General features: G+C 36.3%; 1 protein-coding gene across 1 annotated transcript; it reads right to left on the minus strand.

Moving 5' to 3' along the window:
- Positions 1–771: 771 nt before the first annotated feature.
- On the minus strand, positions 772–18,867 carry LOC128681823 (UDP-glucosyltransferase 2-like). The gene is made up of 10 exons (XM_053766031.1): positions 18,719–18,867; positions 9,770–9,925; positions 8,986–9,070; positions 7,790–7,961; positions 7,215–7,409; positions 5,154–5,373; positions 3,739–3,958; positions 2,496–2,715; positions 1,388–1,491; positions 772–990 (listed from the first exon to the last, which is right to left on the minus strand). Exons 2-10 carry the CDS (start codon positions 9,908–9,910, stop codon positions 818–820), a joined length of 1,530 nt encoding a protein of 509 aa, XP_053622006.1. The 5' UTR covers positions 9,911–9,925; positions 18,719–18,867; the 3' UTR covers positions 772–817.
- Between the last annotated feature and the right edge of the window lie 941 nt (positions 18,868–19,808).

The raw sequence follows: 19,808 nt of genomic DNA on the forward strand, positions 1-19,808 counted from the left end.
ATTCTATTGTAAATGACAGTGTTTTTTCTTTCAGTTTATTTCTCAAACCAAGAGGTAATGATCAATGAATGAATGAATAAACGAACGAGGGAAAGAACGAAATGAATGAATGAATGCATAATATTTAATTGAATAATTATATAATTAAAGAAAGAATGAATGATTTTTATTGCATAAAAATGTGGTACGTACAATCACAGATTAAATAATACCCCAGTAGTGGAAATAGCAGTTATCGTTTCACACATTTAGTCATTACTGACGTGCAACAATGTCATAATTATTAAAAATTAAATTTATTAACTTATAAATTACAACATACCAAGTCATCTTCAAATATTCCTTGATATTAGAATAGCATTTACATAATTACCAACTGCGTAAAGTCCGGACTATACAGGGTTACTGTCTAACGCATAACCTTCGAAAGGTATATAGAGACTAACATCTTTTGTTCCACGATTTTTATCTAAAAAACGTAATAAATACAAAATTTTCCCTTTAGTTTTTATGTCGTTTCTATAAAACGTTAAATCCATGTTCGATTCCGCTACATAACGCTACTGTACTGTCTCATGTTGAAAGCGTTAAGATGTGTAGAATCGTAAATTCGATTGTATTTTTTTTTCATAAATGTAAAAAAAAAAACAACGATTTACGAAAAGTCGTAGAATAAAAGTTGCTTGTTTTGAGTAGTCCATAATTATTCAGACCATATTAAGGTAAAAGGAGGAACAAAATGGTAGACATACGTTCATTAAAAAAATCACATCAAAAACACATTTTATTAACAATAAAAAGTATGAACAATATAATCTCAATTTCTCTTCTCTTTCCGCTTCTCCTTCTTCCCCGATGTGAAGAATGAGAATAGCTTCTTCACGATTATTACAAGAAGAGCTAACACTGCTAAGACTGCAGCCACTTGGTCAAGCATCCACCTCTCGTACCACGCGTAGAGATTGGCTGGCGATCGGAGGTGGTAGGCCCCTATAAAAATATTAAAAACAAAATATAAAACCTTGCCAAATGCTAGACGTAAAATATCAAAGGCGTATAATGTCAAAATAGCTCAATATGTGCCTAAAACCAATACATAAATGACGACCTCGGTGGCGCAGTGGTAAAGTTCTTGCCACTGAACCGAGAGGACCCGGGTTCTCGAACCCCGGTCGGGTCATGATGGAAAATGATCTTTTTCTGATTGGCCCGGGTCTTGGATGTTTATCTATATATGTATTTGTTATAAAATATAGTATCGTTGAGTTAGTATCCCATAACACAAGTCTCGAACTTACTTTGGGGCTAGCTCAATCTGTGTGATTTGTCCTAATATATTTATTTATTTATTTATAAATGTATTATGTTTTATTTTTAATTTAATTACCTTTGCTTTCAATGGCAATCTCAATGTAGTGAGAGATCAACTTCGAAGCCGGGACCGCGCGGTTACGGAACAGCTTCGAAAGGTACTTGGCTCGCTTGTAGTATCTGAAAACAATATTATTATTAATTGTTGGGCAGGAGTACCTTTTGATTACTAAACCGAAATCTATGTTGGTATGTTGGCCACCAATATTGGCAAATTTTGAACCAATCTCCATTGGCTTGTTCCCACTTGTTCTAATGAAGCTTAACTGAAGAGAGTAGAACAAATGGAATGTCGGCGACATTGCGTCCATACACTTTTTTTTACACGCATATTAGCATGTAAACGTTAGTAATGTGCTAGTTATTTGTATGTTTCGTGGTAGCCCTTCAGTATAGAACCGAACTATGTTGGCACTGATATATTATACCTTCATAAGTTCCTAAGACTTGTCGCTATAACGGTGGTGCATCCGCAATGTGGTTGTGATGCACAGTCACGAGCGAGGATGGGGCACGAAACCTTGTGGTACATTAAAATAGGTATCTAGAATCAACAGAGGGGTAATTTACTTGCGTAGTTCGCAGAGCGTTTCGACCGCTGCGGCCGCGGTGTAATGACACTGTCAATTTTCTTGAGCAATCATTTCCAAAATCCAAAGAAAAAATCATGTTATTTTAATCAAAAGCTGTTTATAGTCAATGGAATTATACTGAATATTAAATTCAATTAAAATCAATTAAAAAAATATTATAAATTATTGAAATAATTAATCTGTACTGTGGATAATTAATCTGTGTGTGTCAATTTCATGCTAGATTGATGCATAAAATTGTCATTTACAATTGACAAATGAATTGAAATTGACACACAGAGATTAATTATCCACAGTACAGATTAATTATTTCAATAATTTATAATAATTTTTTAATTGATTTTAATATTAATTCCATTGACTAAAAGCAGCTTTTGATTAAAATAACATGATTTTTCTTTGGACCGAAATAAATGTTGATTATTATCATTATTATTTAAAGACAGTTAGCAAAAGGTAATTCTTGTCTTCGGTAAAATTTGAATATTAATGTAATGACACTGGTCGTAACGCACTCTGAGAAACACTTACGTGTCATTGGCAAGCATTTCATTGAGAGTGTTCTCCAGCAGCGGGCCCATGTCGTGAGAGAAGGGCACTGTCCTGGCGTAGCCCGCGCGGGCGGCGCGCGCCGCGTTGCCGGGCTGGTCGCCGAACACCGGCACCGCCAGCAGCGGGACGCCGTAGTGTAAAGCTTCCAGCGAACTGAGCATGCCTCCGTGGGTTATGAACAGTTTCACGTTGGGGTGGGCTGGGGAAATTGCGATAAATCAATGAGTATATTAGGATAAAACACACACAGATTGAGCTAGCACCAAAGTAAGTTCGAGACTTGTGTTATGGGATACTAACACAACGGGTTGTGGGATACTGACTCAACTTAAATTTCGGGATAACAAGTACCCTATGTGTTATTCCAGGTTATATTCTACCCGGTACCGAATTTCATAACAATCCGTCCAGTAGATTTTGCGTGAAAGAGTAACAAACATACATATAAATAAATATATTATGATAAATCACACAGATTGAGCTGGCCCCGAAGTAAGTTCGAGACTTGTGTTACGGGATACTAACTCAACGATACTATATTTTATAACAAATACATATATAGATAAACGTCCAAGACCCGGGCCAATCAGAAAAAGATCATTTTCCATCATGGCGCGACCGGAGAACGAACCCACGCGCCACCGAGGTCGTCAAATTGTTCTTAAAAAACAATTTGTTGAGCGATTATTGATAAAATATAGTTTTTTATGGCAACGAAGCGTGGCCTGGTGAAGAAGTACGGGTTTTAGTTTCGCTTGTCACAGCGAACCAATGTATGTAAAGTAAATAAACAAAACAAAAGAATAATAGGTAATTGACGACCTCGGTGGCGCAGTGGTAAGGTTCTTGCCACTGAACCGAGAGGTCCCGGGTTCGATCCCCGGTCGGGTCACGATGGAAAATGATATTTTTCTGATTGGCCCGGGTCTTGGATGTTTATCTATATATGTATTTGTTATAAAATATAGTATCGTTGAGTTAGTATCCCATAACACAAGTCTCGAACTTACTATGGGGCTGGCTCAATCTGTGTGATTTGTCCTAATATATTTATTTAATTAAGAGAAAAAAAGAAAAAAGATTTAAGTCGAAATCTATTGATTTTAACTTTCCCTAGTTTACTCTCTCCTCAACTGACCGCTTGCCCGTTACATAATTAGCTATTACTCCCTTATCTACCTATTATCTACGATGTAAGTATTAACTACAATCGTCCACTCACCCAGGATGCTGGTCTGCGGCATCCACGGGCGCACGTGCACGTTGCGCGGCAGAGGCAGCGCCAGCGCGCGCTCCAGCTTCCAGAGCACGGCGCAGCGCGGCGCGCCCAGCGCCTGCGCCAGCGCGCGCTGCGTCTCCGCCGGGAGCTCCGCCGACTGGATCACCGACCCCATGCTGAAGTACACCACGCACGGGGAGCTATCTATGATGGATTTTAAATCCTAGAATTGCACATGTAGTATTTATTAAATTCAAAATTCTTTATTCAATTTAGGATGATATACATCATTTATTGACGTCAAAAAATTACTTAAATTAAGTTTAGTGCCGACTTCCAAAGCGCAGGTGAAGAACAAGCGGCGCAACAAACTGAAACAACAACAAAGTGAACCGCAAGTCTTCCCAAAAATCCAAAAAGGTCAATTAACAAATGTACGATGAACGGCTGGCGTGCGCCGCGGCGCGAGCGCTGTGAGCGTCGAGGAGAAGAAGCGGGGGGCAGAGGGTGGCAAGGCATCTCAATGGAAGTGTCTATAATGTTGACCGCTATATTCTATTTTCATCTGCTACATATTCAAATCAATTTTTCACAACACAATGTAATGTATGAGATAACCATAAATATATATTTTCCTTGCAGCACTTGATCACAATCATAATGTTTCAGTATACCTTTTGACCATGTACTTTATTGTTATATTACTGATAAAAAATTATACATAAATTTATATTTAAAAAATGGTAAGCCCTTCTGGCATGATAGGGACCAACACTGTTTGAATGAGTTTCTTTCGGCATTTCTTCTCAGCAGTGGTCGTTCCGAAATGATAGTAGTTTGTAGCTTTGGTAAACATCATTTAATTTAGAATATGACGTGAAAAAGTGCCTGTGAAGGCCTAATTTCTGAATAAATGATTTGATTTTGATTTTAAACAATATAAAACAATGGAATATAACCCTTAAATGTGGTGGCTGTCCACTAACTTAAGTGTACTCATCAGTTTCGTATGTGCACGGGGTTTATGATAACCCTGTATAATTTCCTCTACCTAAAGGAAGTTGCTGGCAGCAACTGGATAAGAATTGCCGGACAGAGATAGTTGTCGATGATGATGATGGTGATGATGACGATGATGATGATGGTGATGATGATGACGATGATGATGATGATGGTGATGATGATGACGATGATGATGATGATGATGATGACGATGATGATGACGATGATGATGACGATGATGATGATGATGGTGATGATGAAGATGATGATGATGGTGATGATGACAATGATGGTGATGGTGATGATGATGATGATGATGATGATGATGATGACGATGATGATGATGATGATGGTGATGATGATGATGATGATGATGATGATGATGACGATGATGATGATGATGATGATGAACCTACCTCAGGCAATGGCGGCACGTGCTCCTGTATATGATACCCGGCTATCTGTATGACGTTCGCTGGCATGACAGGTGTCACCGCGACCGAAGGGTGGGAGTTGACGAGGAGTATTGAGATGTTGTTCTTTATCTCGGAGAATGGGGGGAGGGTGACGCCCCGCGCGGCCGCCAGTGGGCCGTAGAGGGTGTTGTAGTCCGCTTCTACTGAGAAACTGTGCATGCTTGAAGGAAATATTCATATTATTTATTCGCCAACCAACTGACAATGTGTTACCGATACATAAGTCGTTCCCTGCATTAATTTATACTGTGGGCTGGCGGCAATGCGTATGCTTTTACTATACTGGGACACGCGCAAATAACGCGCCTTATTTGGTAATGTTCGCGGTCCTCGATCGTGATTGGCGCTCGCAGTCGCTATAGTCCGTGGATAGCATCACGCGTTCCCGCTTCCCGCGCCCGCTCTCAAGTCAGTCTGTGTCGTCGTTCGTCTTGTAACAGTCGTGTGTGCTAAGATAAATGTTCCGTGATTGTAAAGTGTCAAGGCTCCTCATTGTACGATAATAAACGCTGTTGTACCTACCTAAGTCCACTAATCTTTCATTTCTAACACAATGATCTTAAAGTAATTCTTACTTACCTTTTACAGGTATGTATTGCGAATTATTATATTATATTAAGAAATATTAAATTAAGAATATATAAGTCTGTCTAAATGGGGAAAAAATACTACCAAACACCTAATTATATAAGGGTGATTTAAAAATATTATGTCTACACGCTCAGTCCATGATTCCGAACACATTTTAGTATGGGGGTAACGACGAAATCGCGAAAAAACTCAACTGTTCCATACAAAATTAAATAGTTACTTGTGGAAAATGTATGGAACATCTGTTTTTTTTTTCGCAAGTTCAAGGTTGCTTCCATACGAAAAGTTGTTCAGTACCGAGCATGTAGATAAAATAATACCAATGTATTAGAAATCACCCTGTATAATTTAAACTGTAAAAAAGGAATAAGAATAGTTGCACGGAATTACTTAATTATTATGAAAACGAAAACTATTTTAAAAACGATATATACCTAGCAGTGTTAAATAGTGAACGCAATTTTCTATTTAAATTACTTGCAACACTCATGTCATATTAGTACAACGTTGTTACCGTTCTGGGTTCCCGCCTATTCCTAATAAATTATACATAAATTTATATATAAAAAATGGTAAGCCCTTCTGGCATAATAGGGACCAACACTGTTTGAATGAGTTTCTTTCGGCATTTCTTCTCAGCAGTGGTCGTTCCGAAATGCTAGTAGTTTGTAGCTTTGGTAAACATCATTTAATTTAGATTATGACGTACCTGTGGAGGCCTAATTTCTGAATAAATGATTTGATTTTGATTTGATTTTCCGTCCTGTCATTAAAAGCGTCTCTGAATATTCACATTATAAATCTTTTATTTTAAAGTAGGTAATCACGTGTAATCCTATAAGCACAGAGCTATATAGTTTTTAAAATAGGTTTTCCGTTTCGTCATAATTAAGTAATTGCCAGCAAATTTTGAAATAAAGACACCGCAGTCTGTGGTGTCAGTATTTTTTTAAATTGCTCATTTTTCTCTTTTGGGGTAACTACATTTCTTTATCATGTAGCTATTAATATCGTTAAAAAGCATCGATTACACATTACACACATTACACACATTACACATTACACATTTACACTATTGTGTACACACTACACATTGATGACACTATTTACAAATATATAATTAATTATCTGTGCGACTCTTGTAGCTTAGCCCTTAATCTAATGGGAAAGACCTGATAAAACTACAAAGGGAAGATCTTCCCGCCAGCGCTAGGTGTTGCGCCTGGGGAACCGCACGGCTCCGACGGTGTGTCATGTCGGAGGTTATATTTATGCTTCCAATAGTAAACGCACTGTATGCGCGGTCTAGGCTTGTCAGCTTCTGTTATGAGCCGACCGTAGCGCCATCTGTCCGTGGAAACGGTGCGTTTTGAGGTTTAGCCTTGTAAACAAGTCACATCCCATGCTTACAAGTTGCCGAAAACCAGCATTAAATGCATGGCTGTGTTGACGATCCTGTCCTTGAAGCTCATAGGCAGGGGCGCGTCGTTCATAAACATTGGCACTGTCGACACCGAACGCACTTCGTCCAACATCTCTTCCAGCATCGAATTGTATGAGACACTGTTCAACATTATCCAGGGGATCTTGAGGATCGCTGCAAAGCTGCAATAAAAAACATCACATTATATTAGACTGTACAATAACGAGCTGAAATAAATTCACAGAGAACGCAACTTGGCATAACGACTGGGTCGATTTCCTCAGGAATCGCACTATCTATTGGTAAAAACCGCATGAAAATCCGTGCAGAAGTTTTTTAGTTTATCGCGAATAGATAGACAGACGCGGCAGGGGATTTTGTTATATAGAATGTAAGGAACTGTGGTAAGGATAGAAATTTTATTTATTTTATTTTAACATGTTCAATGAGAACCAACAGCTTGCATTCTTAAAACTATAATTCCCGCTGGCACAGCACATTACATAATACCCCAGTACAGCTGGTAATAAAGATTGATTGATGAATAAAAGTATTCACTCACCCGGCGTCAAGAGGAGAGAAAAACCATTCCGTACACACAGCGTCGAAGTGTCCGTTTATCAGTACATCTCTCAGCATCTTGTTGGTGATGGTGGCTCGTGTGATGTTGCCAGAGAATGCTCTCACGAAGGACAGGCCCGCTTTGGCCAGTTTCGGGTCCGCCATGTTGTGAACTGATAACAAAATGGCCGCCAATATTGAAAATAGGTAAATGGACAACGGAAGTGTTTATACCCTCACAATACGACTAACTTAATTTCCTTTCATGGATGTCGTACGAGGCGAATAAAGGACACATAGCCTCTTATAGACAGCGATAGCATCCTCAACAAGATTTGACGTTACAAGCCGTTGTAAAGTCACACATATTCAAATTAAACTTTATTTATTTAATGGTCCTCATAAATATTGTATAGCTAAATTTGACATTTCCTATTTACGAACGGTGCTGCTTAATACAATACATATATATAGTAAAAACCTGTATGTCTGTTTAAATTAACTGTTTAAATAAGTCAACACGCTAAAGACAGACGGAGGTAATATAGTTTAATTGTTTTGTAAGGCCAATGTTATTCGATATAATTTATATTCTTTGTAGGTTTTGCAGTGAAATTAATAATTTTTTCGTGTACTTAAAACAAATAAATCGTTACAAGAAACACTTTAATTCAGTTATTAGGCTACACGTCAAAGCATAACATTTAATGTTTAGTAATGAAACTATACAATGATCCTACTTAGAAGCTAGAAAAGCTAACCATTTGTAATGGAAATGCTACCACTATGTGTCTAATCGCATCCACACATGTCAATACGCCTGTTCAAGTTAATCTTGTAAATACTCGTTGCGCAATCTCCAACCCCCGGGCAACTCATTGGATTTCGTAGCAGTAGGAAATCCTAGTTGATAATGACTTCGTCATGGATTTAGTAAGTATACTTCGTAGTATGGTGTACCTACTGATTGCATGGACAACGTTCAGTTAGATTTTTATTTTATTTACTAGTTTTTGTGACAAACGTAATGATTGTACAATTCTTTTTTTTTTTTTTTTAGGAATGAGTAATTCACGTAAGTACCTATATTTATTTCAAAATCCCCTAACCATCAAAAATACCCGATGTCTCTCTACAAAATGACCATTTTCACGCGGGTGAATTTTCGAGCATTCGGACAATCGCCTTAAAACTCACGTTTTCCATACGACGCTGTCTCGGAGTCGATCAGCGTCAGATTCTTGTCCTCATTCTTGAACGGATAAGGCGTCACCCACGTCACCTGTAAACAATACGACTTGATATTACACATCATTAATTATAACATAGGAACAAGTAAAGCCCTTACAACGACATTTCTTACTTCGAAAACTTTTCTGCGATTCCTCTATAACACGGCGTCTTGTTAAATCGATGTCTTCTTATTGCGATATTTCGTTGAATCGAAAAACTTTAGTGTGAACGCTTTTAATGCGATATAACATTACACCCGAATTTTCACTAGCATGTTTAAACCGATAAAGAAAGATCATTCATTCATTCCTTCATTTATTCATTCTCTAATTCACACCTTTATTAATTCAATCCTTCATTCACTGCTCCATTCAGTTCTTCATTCGTTTCTTCAATCATTTCTTCATTCATTCCTTCATTTATTCATTCTCTAATTCACACCTTTATTAATTCAATACTTCATTCACTGCTCCATTCATTTCTTCATTCACTACTTCATACATTCAACAGAACAAAAAATTAATACAGGAACATGCAAGGATACTGTAGACGACAGCGTCAGCTGGTTCAAATTATATTTCAAGAGATATAATTGCGTGAGTTAAACGATGCAGCAGTTTTTTTGCAACCTTTATTTTTCCAACAGATTATTTTGAACGTCAATATAGTTTTTTCTTTAAGAAAACGTCAAAACCTATTGAGGTTTTAAGCGAATGTGGCCATCGCCAACAGATACAATTTCGCCCACCTGGTGACCAGCCTTTAACAGCGCATTCACGACGCCCCTCCCGAGGGTGTTGTGGCTGTGAGACGGCACTGGAAACACGCACAGAATCTTGTACCCGCAGACCGCAGATAGAGCCGGGAGCAGCAACAATAGCGACCTCATTGTGGGCGAAGGTTGCTGAAATATAGATAAAAAAAACTTAAGACAAATACAGTGTCATGTCTTTTATTTTTTGTGTGATGTACGCGTACAAACATACAGGCAGATAGACAGACAAAAATTCTAAAAAGTCTTCTGGTTTCTAATTTTAAGGAAATCTTTCTCGGACTTTGCAATCCTTACAAAGTCAGTAACTTACCAGTATAAAGATTTTTTGAAATCATAGGGACACATATGGTGTTCCATAAATAATTTTAAAAAACCTGGGACCTTGGGGTGCGGATGCAAAAACCCTTTACAAAGAATGTCAGTATATACATTATTCAATGTACTTATTTAGCAAAACTATAATTGCACGTTGCGTGATGCATTGCATCACCCAATTTTACTTAATGATCGTAAATAATACCGATTTTTTTAAACTCCATTAATATTTTTCTTTAATATCTCCCACAAAACCAGTTTCATATTATATCCATAGATGTCACTTGTTCATATGTACATATAAGCCGTCTCTTGTGGTTGTCCTGTTCAATTTGTATTTGTGTCTTTGTAGCAAATAATGGTATATCTAAGATAAAAGTTCATTGCCATCGCACGCAACTCAAACTCAGTTCAATTAGGTACTTACATATCTTAGAATGACTGATATGAAGTAAAAAAAAATATATATATATATATATTACTGAACTAGCTGTGCTCCATGTTTTACTCTCGTCGGAGTTTCAGGATATATATAATGTATTAATCATGTCATAATTAAAATAAGAATTGTAATTATGAAGTCATGGGAATCGAGTGTGTCATGCTCACTCAAATGGTCAATCTGGTGGTGGCGTCGTGGGCCGGGTCGTGAGGCTCCCTCTATTATGGTTGAGCTACGCGATGGCTGTCCCATGCGTCAACTCGTGAACGGGTGCTGCCAGAGGGAACTGGTCATCTCGTTTCTCATATATTTTCATGTAAGTTAATTGTGTTTCACATCGATATATATATATATTATAATCAGCACTCGGATCACAATCATAACCTGTTTTGATATACCTTTTGACTATGTACATTATGTACTTTTATATATTATTAGAAAGAAAAAAAAAAACATTGTAAGAAACAATAATGGTAAGCCGATCTGGCATGATAGGGACCAACACTGTTCAAATGAGTTTCTTTCGGCATTTCTTCTCAGCAGTGGTCGTTCCGAAATGCCAGTAGTTTCTAGCTTGTGAGAAATAACTATAAATTTAAAGATTGACGAGAAAAAGTGCCTGTGATAGTCTAATTTCTGAATAAATGATTTGAATTTGAATTTGAATTTTGCGCGCCGTTTTGCTAGATGTAGCGGAGAAGTGAAGGAGACCCTCTTTAGAGCTTACTGCCAGTGCTTCTACACTTGCCAGTTATGGTATAATTATAAGAGGTCTTCCTTCAGCACCATAAGGGTGCAGTATAATAATGCGTACCGCATCCTTATGAAGCTTCCTCGCTACTGCAGCGCGTCGGGCATGTTCGCTGAGGGGAGAATGCCCGATTTCTTTGCTATTATAAGGTCACGTATATCTTCCTTCTGGGACAGATTGCGTGACGCTAGTAATAGCATTCTTAGAGTAATTTGTAAAGAGTTGACAAGCGCGATGATGCGGTATTGGATCACAGCACATCGGGAACCTAACAAAAAATGATTTATTTTAAGACTGAAAAGACGCCTTGTGTCTTTATTTTTACTTTATTTGATTTAGATAATTACATTATATTTATTTTACATATGTGAATGTACAAATGTATGGGTTTTAACCTAAAATAAATAACTATTGTTATATTATTATTATTTAAGCATAGTAGACAGTCTACGGTGTCGTTAATTGTGAGAACATTGGCACGCTTATCATCCTTGGTGATATCAATCCAGCACGGCTTGAGTCATCATGGATGATATGCGTTTTTGGGAATCGAGTATTATTACCATCACTATGTAGTATAAAACAAAGTCGTTTCCCGCTGTCTGTCTGTCTTTCCCTATGTATGCTCAGCTAGATCTTCAAAAGTAGCTCTACGCAACGGATTTTTTTTTTAAACAAATCACACAGATTGAGCTAGCCCCAAAATAAGTTCGAGACTTGTGTTATGGGATACTAACTCAACGATAAACATCCAAGACCCGGGCCAATCAGAAAAAGATCATTTTCCATCATGACCCGACCGGGGATCGAACCCGGGACCTCTCGGTTCAGTGGCAAGAACCTTACCACTGCGCCACCGAGGTCGTCATTGATTGAGATGTTTTTTTTAATAGAGAGTTGATTCCTGAGGAAGGTTAACGTGTAAGTCTGTATAATTTATGGTTTTACTCGAGCAAAGCCGGACGGATCCCTAGTTTATATATAGATTACAAATATCATATATCATATAGCTCGTACAGCGATGTTCTGTCTGTGAAATATATGTTTAGATAAAATATATATGTAAGATATCATATCTACCTAAGGTACCTACTAACTTACCTATCTACAGATATATTTGTGAGTAAACGTGATTCAATAAAATTTATTTAGGTAGTTAGGATCATTAATGATAATTCGTAGACTGTAACTATGCAGCTGGATCATTATACCTACGAAGATTTTAAACTGGTTGGAAATTCTATTTTAACCACATATACTTATATATACAAACATTTTTTAACCTAAATATGACATTATAAAACCATCTTAAAAAAACTAAAAAAGTTTATAAGAAGTTATCACTATAAATTAATATTTTAATGTAGCTGTCGAATAAACATTTGAAATATCTTTGTTTGCGAACATTTAACATGTTGTGACGTCACATTCACATTATCATGTTCGTGTGATTTATGGAGCGTTTGGACGAATCCGAAAATGTGTGATTTTAATTTTGTAATAACTTTGATAGCATTTGTCTTTACAAATAAAAAGGTTCGGCGGTCTTTCGCGGGTCAAAGTGTAAAATTATTCAATAAACTCCCTGCAGAGGCTATTAATCTGCCAATGAAAAAAAATTAAACTTATTTTAAGAAAAATTTAATGGATAAAGTGTATTTTACACAATTATCGCCTATTTGACTGATAAAAACGCCACTAATCCTCCCGACAACTTTGCCACTCTACACATGATCTCCTAATTTTTATTTTACTGTTTTTTATTTCATTTTTTTTTATAATTTTTATTTTTAATATAATAATTCATATATTGTGACATTTAAATGTTATTTGTAAAACATGTACGTGATTTGTGATCTTCAAGTGTCTGAATTATACTTCTATTTCGACGAATAAGAATTGTAATTATGAAGTCATGGGAATCGAGTGTGTCATGCTCACTCAAATGGTCAATCTGGTGGTGGCCGTCGTCGTGGGCCGGGTCGTAAGGTTCCCTCTGTTAAGATTGAGCTACGCGATAGCTGACCCATGCGTCAACTCGTGAACAGGTGCTGCCAGAGGGAACTGGTCATCTCGTTTCTCATATATTTTTATGTAAGTTAATTGTGAATTTACACAGTAATCTAACTCTAATAGTAGTCATCAAAACAAAAAAAAAATGTCAACTGCCTAGCATTGTTTCTGATTTTATGAAAACACATTTTATGAAAATAGATATATATTAACCATATGTATGTATAGTATACCCATTGTATTGTTGTATATATCTGTGGAAAATACCTAGGTAGGACCTATGTACGTCAATTACCGATTATCTTGAAATTTTACATACATATTACAAAATATTACATAATAGAAGTACGGAGAAGGACATAGGGTACCTTTCATCCCAGAAAAATAATTGCTCTTATGGGATGTGTGGGCGGAGAACGAATCGACCAGTTGGGCGATCTATTGAATGTTTTTAAGCGTTATTTCGTTATAATTAGTCGAATAAATTCATGGGACGAATCTCCTGCGAACTACCAAACGACAAACACGTTAAGTGATGTGATAGTTAGAACACATATCATAATATAATTACTTAAGTTATTTATCCTCAACTACCTACCTATCTTATGTCAGCTAACACTATCGACAGTTCGCCAAACTTTGACGGATTCGACGTAGATTGCCGAAGCGATTTTTATTTTGAATTGAAAATTTTATTTCCGATTAAATCGATGTTCGATGTTGGACTAGACAATACTTAAATTAATTTGTTAATTAGTTATGAAATTTGCCACACGCGTGGTTGGAATATAACCTGGAATAACACATAGGGTACTTTTTATCACGAAATTCTCACGGGAGCGTGAAAGCCCGCGGAGCAGCTAGTTCATTCAAAAAATTGATTAGATTATAAATAAATCTACGTAATTAGTTACATAAGTAACCAAGTATATGATCTACTTATTTAATTTACCTAAAGATAAAAGAATAAAGATAGTTTCATTCGTATATAAGTATACCTAAGTACTATATATTTCGATGTTTTGTCTGTAGCAAAAGATTTTATATCCATCTGTAAGGCTTTACTAAATCTACTTACTATTTTCTGTAGTTCGTAGCGTGTAGTTCTCGCTCTAATATACAACTCAGGAAATAAAACATTAGGTACCTACTTACTGTCTGTCATTACAAAAAATCAATTATAATCGAGACCGCGTGGAGTGTCTTGGGGTCAAGGTCGCCATAATGGTCAATGACAGCCATCTTTTTGCCACAACTGCGAATAGGCCGGGCCTAATTTTGATATTTTAAATGATGTAAATTCGCGTTCTTAGTTTTTACATTTTTATGTATATTTTCATTTTTTAATTGACGTCTTTTTGAGAAAAGGCCGCGGTGAAGTTTGTTGCGCCGCTTCTTCTTCACCTGCGCTTTGGAAGCCGGCGGTAGACTTAGTTTAAGTGTTTTTTTTTTGACGTACCTAAATAATGTTCATCACGAACACGATCCTAAATTGAATAAAGAATTTTGAATTTTACGCCATTCATCTCGATTATAAGTAAAAGGAAGTATTAAGCACGAGCAATGTGATAATTATATTTTATCTGCGACGCAATGTCAAAAAGAAAAAAGCAGACAGATAGGTACCTACATTAAAAAATTAAATTTAAAATTATGTTGTTAATTTATAGATCTGCCCTGGTATAACTAAAACGCCGTTATTTGCCAAAGCCTTGTTTCGAGTAAAACGTCGAAAAGCGCGGTAAAAATTTAAATCGATGTCATTCATAAATGACAACACTTATTTAAAACTTGAAGGTACCAAAACATAGATCAAGTAAATTACTATCTAATGACTAACCTATTATTTTAGAAACACATTTTTTTTTATAACAATAAAACGTTTTTTGCGTTTTAGTATATTATCTATGATACCAAAATCTTATGAGTCATCGACTAAAATGCCGCTTCGTAAAGAGTAACGGCTTTTTAGCGTTACTATTTCATTTAAAAAATATATTTATTAAAATGCTAAAAAACTCATGACTTCATGGTAACTTAAATGTCGTTATATCCCATAACGTTGTTTTAGTTACATAAAACTATACTTGTGATACTAATTCATGTTAGGCTTTTGTGTGATTAACGGCATTTAACTGCTTTCAAGTCTGCTAAACTATGAATATATTTTAATTTGAAGATTAAATTCGGTTCAATATTACGCTTAAACGCAGTTAAACTAATTACCTTCTAATTTAACGGCATTTAAGTGCCACAGTATAAAAAATATTGGAAGATAGTATTGATCAAATTGAATTTAAAGTTATCAAAATACAGGTTTGAAAACAATTGTTTTATCATTCCAAATTCCGCTGTTGTAAAGGGGTGTCTAATATTTATTTCGTTTGGGGGTGGTTCGCAGAGCGTTTCGACCGCTGCGGCTGTGCGGTCATTACAATCCGTATTTTTTTTTTTTTGAGGAAGGAATCATTTCCAAAATCAATCATTCATCAGTGCTGGTAGATTTCCCAGACATCATGCGCTTAATGATATAATTCGCAGAGTTATGGTAAGTGCAAATATTCCTTGCGTTCTGGAACCACCTGGACTAAGTCGCACGGATGGCAAGCGTCCCGATGGCTTGATTTTGGTTCTCTGGCAAAAGGAACGATGTTTGCCTTGGGACGCAACGTGTGTAAGTACGTTTGCCGCTTCTCATATCAGAGATTTGGTTCGTGAGGCGGGGTCAGCAGCGGACAATGCGGCTAAACAGAAACATGCTAAGTACCAATTACTAAAACCATACAACAACCATATTTTTTATTATCATGTAGAAATCTCAGGTAGGTACTTCGGAACAATAATTGCCATCAACAGTATTTTTACGCTTGCGGAGGCCTTGTAGTCGGGTGTAGTCTTTTTACAGCTGCAGGTATCGGTGAGACTCTATGTTGTTGGTTAATATTAAAGTTCTTCGTGAGATCATTTGATAATTTGGCTTACTAATTCTTACTCGACTTGAGTTTGACATAACCTCACTCATTGGGCGGGTCTAAAGCGTTGATTGGTCGGACTAATGCGTTGTTCGGACACGCTCGACGCGACGCGCAACGCCCCGTGAATCTTCCTCATAGTCCGGCCCTTGATCGAACATCACTCTGGACTGACGAAAGCTAACTTTAGATTTTTATTTAAAAAAAATATTAATTATAACGGATGGCCATATTGAAACTTAAGAATGATATTACATACTGACATCAAAATATGCGTTTGATTGTAAAAAGTACCATTTGACCGCCATCAGTCCCAAAATGTTGACAGTCATATTATGCGATATATACACTACGTATATAAGTTCCTTAAGATCAACATGCCAAACATTATGCGATGCTAAAATATACTTATACACTAGACCCTTTTTTAGCGTCATCAGTCACATCTTCTATTAACAAGTTTACATCAAAAAGATATTCCGCGGTGACTATCGATCGAACATCTATCAAGAATACAATATTTTAATCGTATTTGACTACAAGAGGAACGCTTTACGGCAGCCTACATGTCGCTAACACTAATCACACAAGGTCACAAGCTCCCAGATTATAGCAAACTAATGTTATTGTCATTTGACAGGATAAGTTTATTGTGCAATCTTCAAAACTGCTTAATTCCCGAAACCGAATAGCTACAAATGCCATTTTTAATTTTCTATATAATTTTTAGATTCCATGTGAACTGAAGGAAGCAAACTTATCCAGCCCGAGAGGGCGTCGCTGCTGTTGAATCTTCAAAAATCTTCAAAATAACTTCAGAAAGTTTCTATTTTTGGTCGTCAGATCAAATATCTTTGTTATTCCTCGAGCTGACAGTTCGTTATTGTACCTTAAATGGGCGTGGTTAGCAAATTTCATGGCGATTTGATTGGATGTTAGTTTGAGGTATGTTATTGCAAAATGGAGTGGAGGAATGAGTTAAGGACTGAGAATATGGGGTAAGTTTTGAAGTGATGAAAGCTCATTATAAGTAATCTCAATTTTTTTCTTTGCCATCTCTAAAATACATTTACTTCTCATGGAAACAGACGAAATTCTGTAACAATAAAATAAATACTATGTATATATGTAAATAAATATGTGTATATATGTATGTGTATTATAAAACACAAAAATAATATTTTTTACTAGTTGTCCTATGTCACATGTAGACCTCGAGAGTATTTTTTAGTTTTTTCCATCATAGCCTCTCCGTAACATCATAATAGAACGATATGAATTAAACTATTTGAATTAAAAGTACATGCATGGCAGGTATTTTATGAATATATAATATTATTAAACACCTAGCTAAAAAACTACTCACCTAAAGCGTCATCGTTGCGAAATTGGCGGGAACAGACCCGGAGCAAGCGCTTGCGACTCACTAATTCGACCTCCGACCTCTCCGATGGTACCGCGCGCGAGAGACGTTAACGACATTTTAGTGTATCACTGTGAGATAACGACACTGCAGTCTAACAGTGGCGGACAACACGTTGTTTGAATATTTTCGAGAAGCCGCTATTGGCTTGTAACATACGAAAAGTCAAAACATTAGTAGTAAGCTATAAAGCCGTTATACGACGTTAATCACATTTAAGTCTAGCTTTTTCAATTAACGACGTTTTAACTTAACAATATAATACTGCTCTATTAGAAATAAAATAACAATAACACAGTTAAAGTATTTTTACCCCTTTATAGTGCAAAAAATGCAGTTAACGGCAATACTGACAAGCAACCTTATGATATTTTTTTTAACAAAGGTATGAGTTATCCAACCTTAGCGGCTGTATAGACTCGCAAAGTTACTTAAAGGCATTTTAGCCTATTTGACAAGCAAAATATGTGTACATAACGGCAATATTACAATTGTTATTTCCAAAACTAATCAAGCTATCGAAAAATCGCAAATACAGATCGAAAGAGTTTTTTTTTCTCATTTTCTAGCAAACCAAAATTAAAAATCGCCCTGATGTCAGATAACGGCATTTTAGTTATACCACGGCAGAGATATTCTTTTTATGTTCGTGAACAAACCTATAAAGCTTTATTTGTTTTAAAAATGTCAGACGAAGGTGAAACGTAGGTACTTAATGTACGACCGGCCAAATGTAATATAATCGTTTGTTACATTTTTGGGCTAAGTTATTCAACATATTAAATGTTCCTGTGTACGTTTCCAATCAAAAATACTTCCATAATCACATAATTATATTCAAAAATATCTAATAAATTGTACCTATATAATGAGTTAAGTTACACCATATACACTTAATAGGTAAGTAATTTACTCAAATTGTAAAAAAATATCTATTACAACTTTTAAAAAGTATACTCAAGCAAATCTAGGTACCTATTTAAAATGAAATAAAAAATATACATGCCTTTAAAAAAAAACACTAAACACTAACACTGGCCACAAATTCACCACATTCCGTTTCACGAATAAACAAAAGAAATCTACGATTTTTTAGAACGCGTTTGAGTACGCGCTCCTTGTTGGGCTTTAAGATCTTAACTGACAAGACTTGCTTGATGACACTGGCACCGATATATACACCTTTATATACACCTAAGCAGGATAAATAAAGTCAGTGATAAAACTTGGAACGATTGTGCAATTCTATATTGAATGAATGCAATTGATTGTTTTAATTTGTAATGCTTATGTAATACAAAGAACAATATTGCTTGTAGTAGGTATGAAGTAGTGTTATTTTCTCAAGTCATCAAGATTACTATCGACCCGCCCTGGCTTCGCGCGGATGCAATATGCAATATTATTATGCATGTTAAATATATACCTTCCACTTGAATCACTCTATAGAAAAACTCCAATCAAAAGCCGTTCCGTAATTACAGATTTAAGCGTAGGGACAGACAGCGGGAAGCGACTTTGTTTTTACTATGTAATTCTGTTAAGGTTGATGAACCCATAGTCCAGAGGTTCAAAACAGCCTATGACCTCGGTCGAGGTATAAACAACTTAGGTACTAGGTATTTTTGTACCACTGCGTCGATATTTTGACATTACAGAATAATTAAAATAAAAATTCATATGAATAATATTTTTATTTTAATACCTCCGAGAAAATCTCCACCAGTTATGTCGGCTCGAGATTAACGAGCTTACAACCGTCAGATGTTTAAATGTAAGGTTAAGTTAGGAAAATCTATACTATTATTACAAAGAGGTAAGCGTTTGTGAGTTTGTATGTTTGAGGCGGGTAATCTCCGAAACTACTGAACCGATTTCAAAAGATCTTTCACAATTTAGAAAGGTACATTATCCAAGATTGCTATATGCTGTATTATATCTCAATAGCGAAGCCCCGGGCAACATCTAGTCTCCACACTGTCGTCGAACAGTTCGCCAAACTTTGTCGGATTCGGTATACATTGCTGGTTTTTCATTGCGGTAAATAAAAGCACTCGTACTAACTGCGCAATGTTCACGCATTCGCGTCGGCGTGT

The sequence above is a fragment of the Plodia interpunctella genome, chromosome 28 (genome assembly GCF_027563975.2).
Source record: "Plodia interpunctella isolate USDA-ARS_2022_Savannah chromosome 28, ilPloInte3.2, whole genome shotgun sequence".
Classification (NCBI taxonomy): Eukaryota; Metazoa; Arthropoda; class Insecta; order Lepidoptera; family Pyralidae; genus Plodia; species Plodia interpunctella.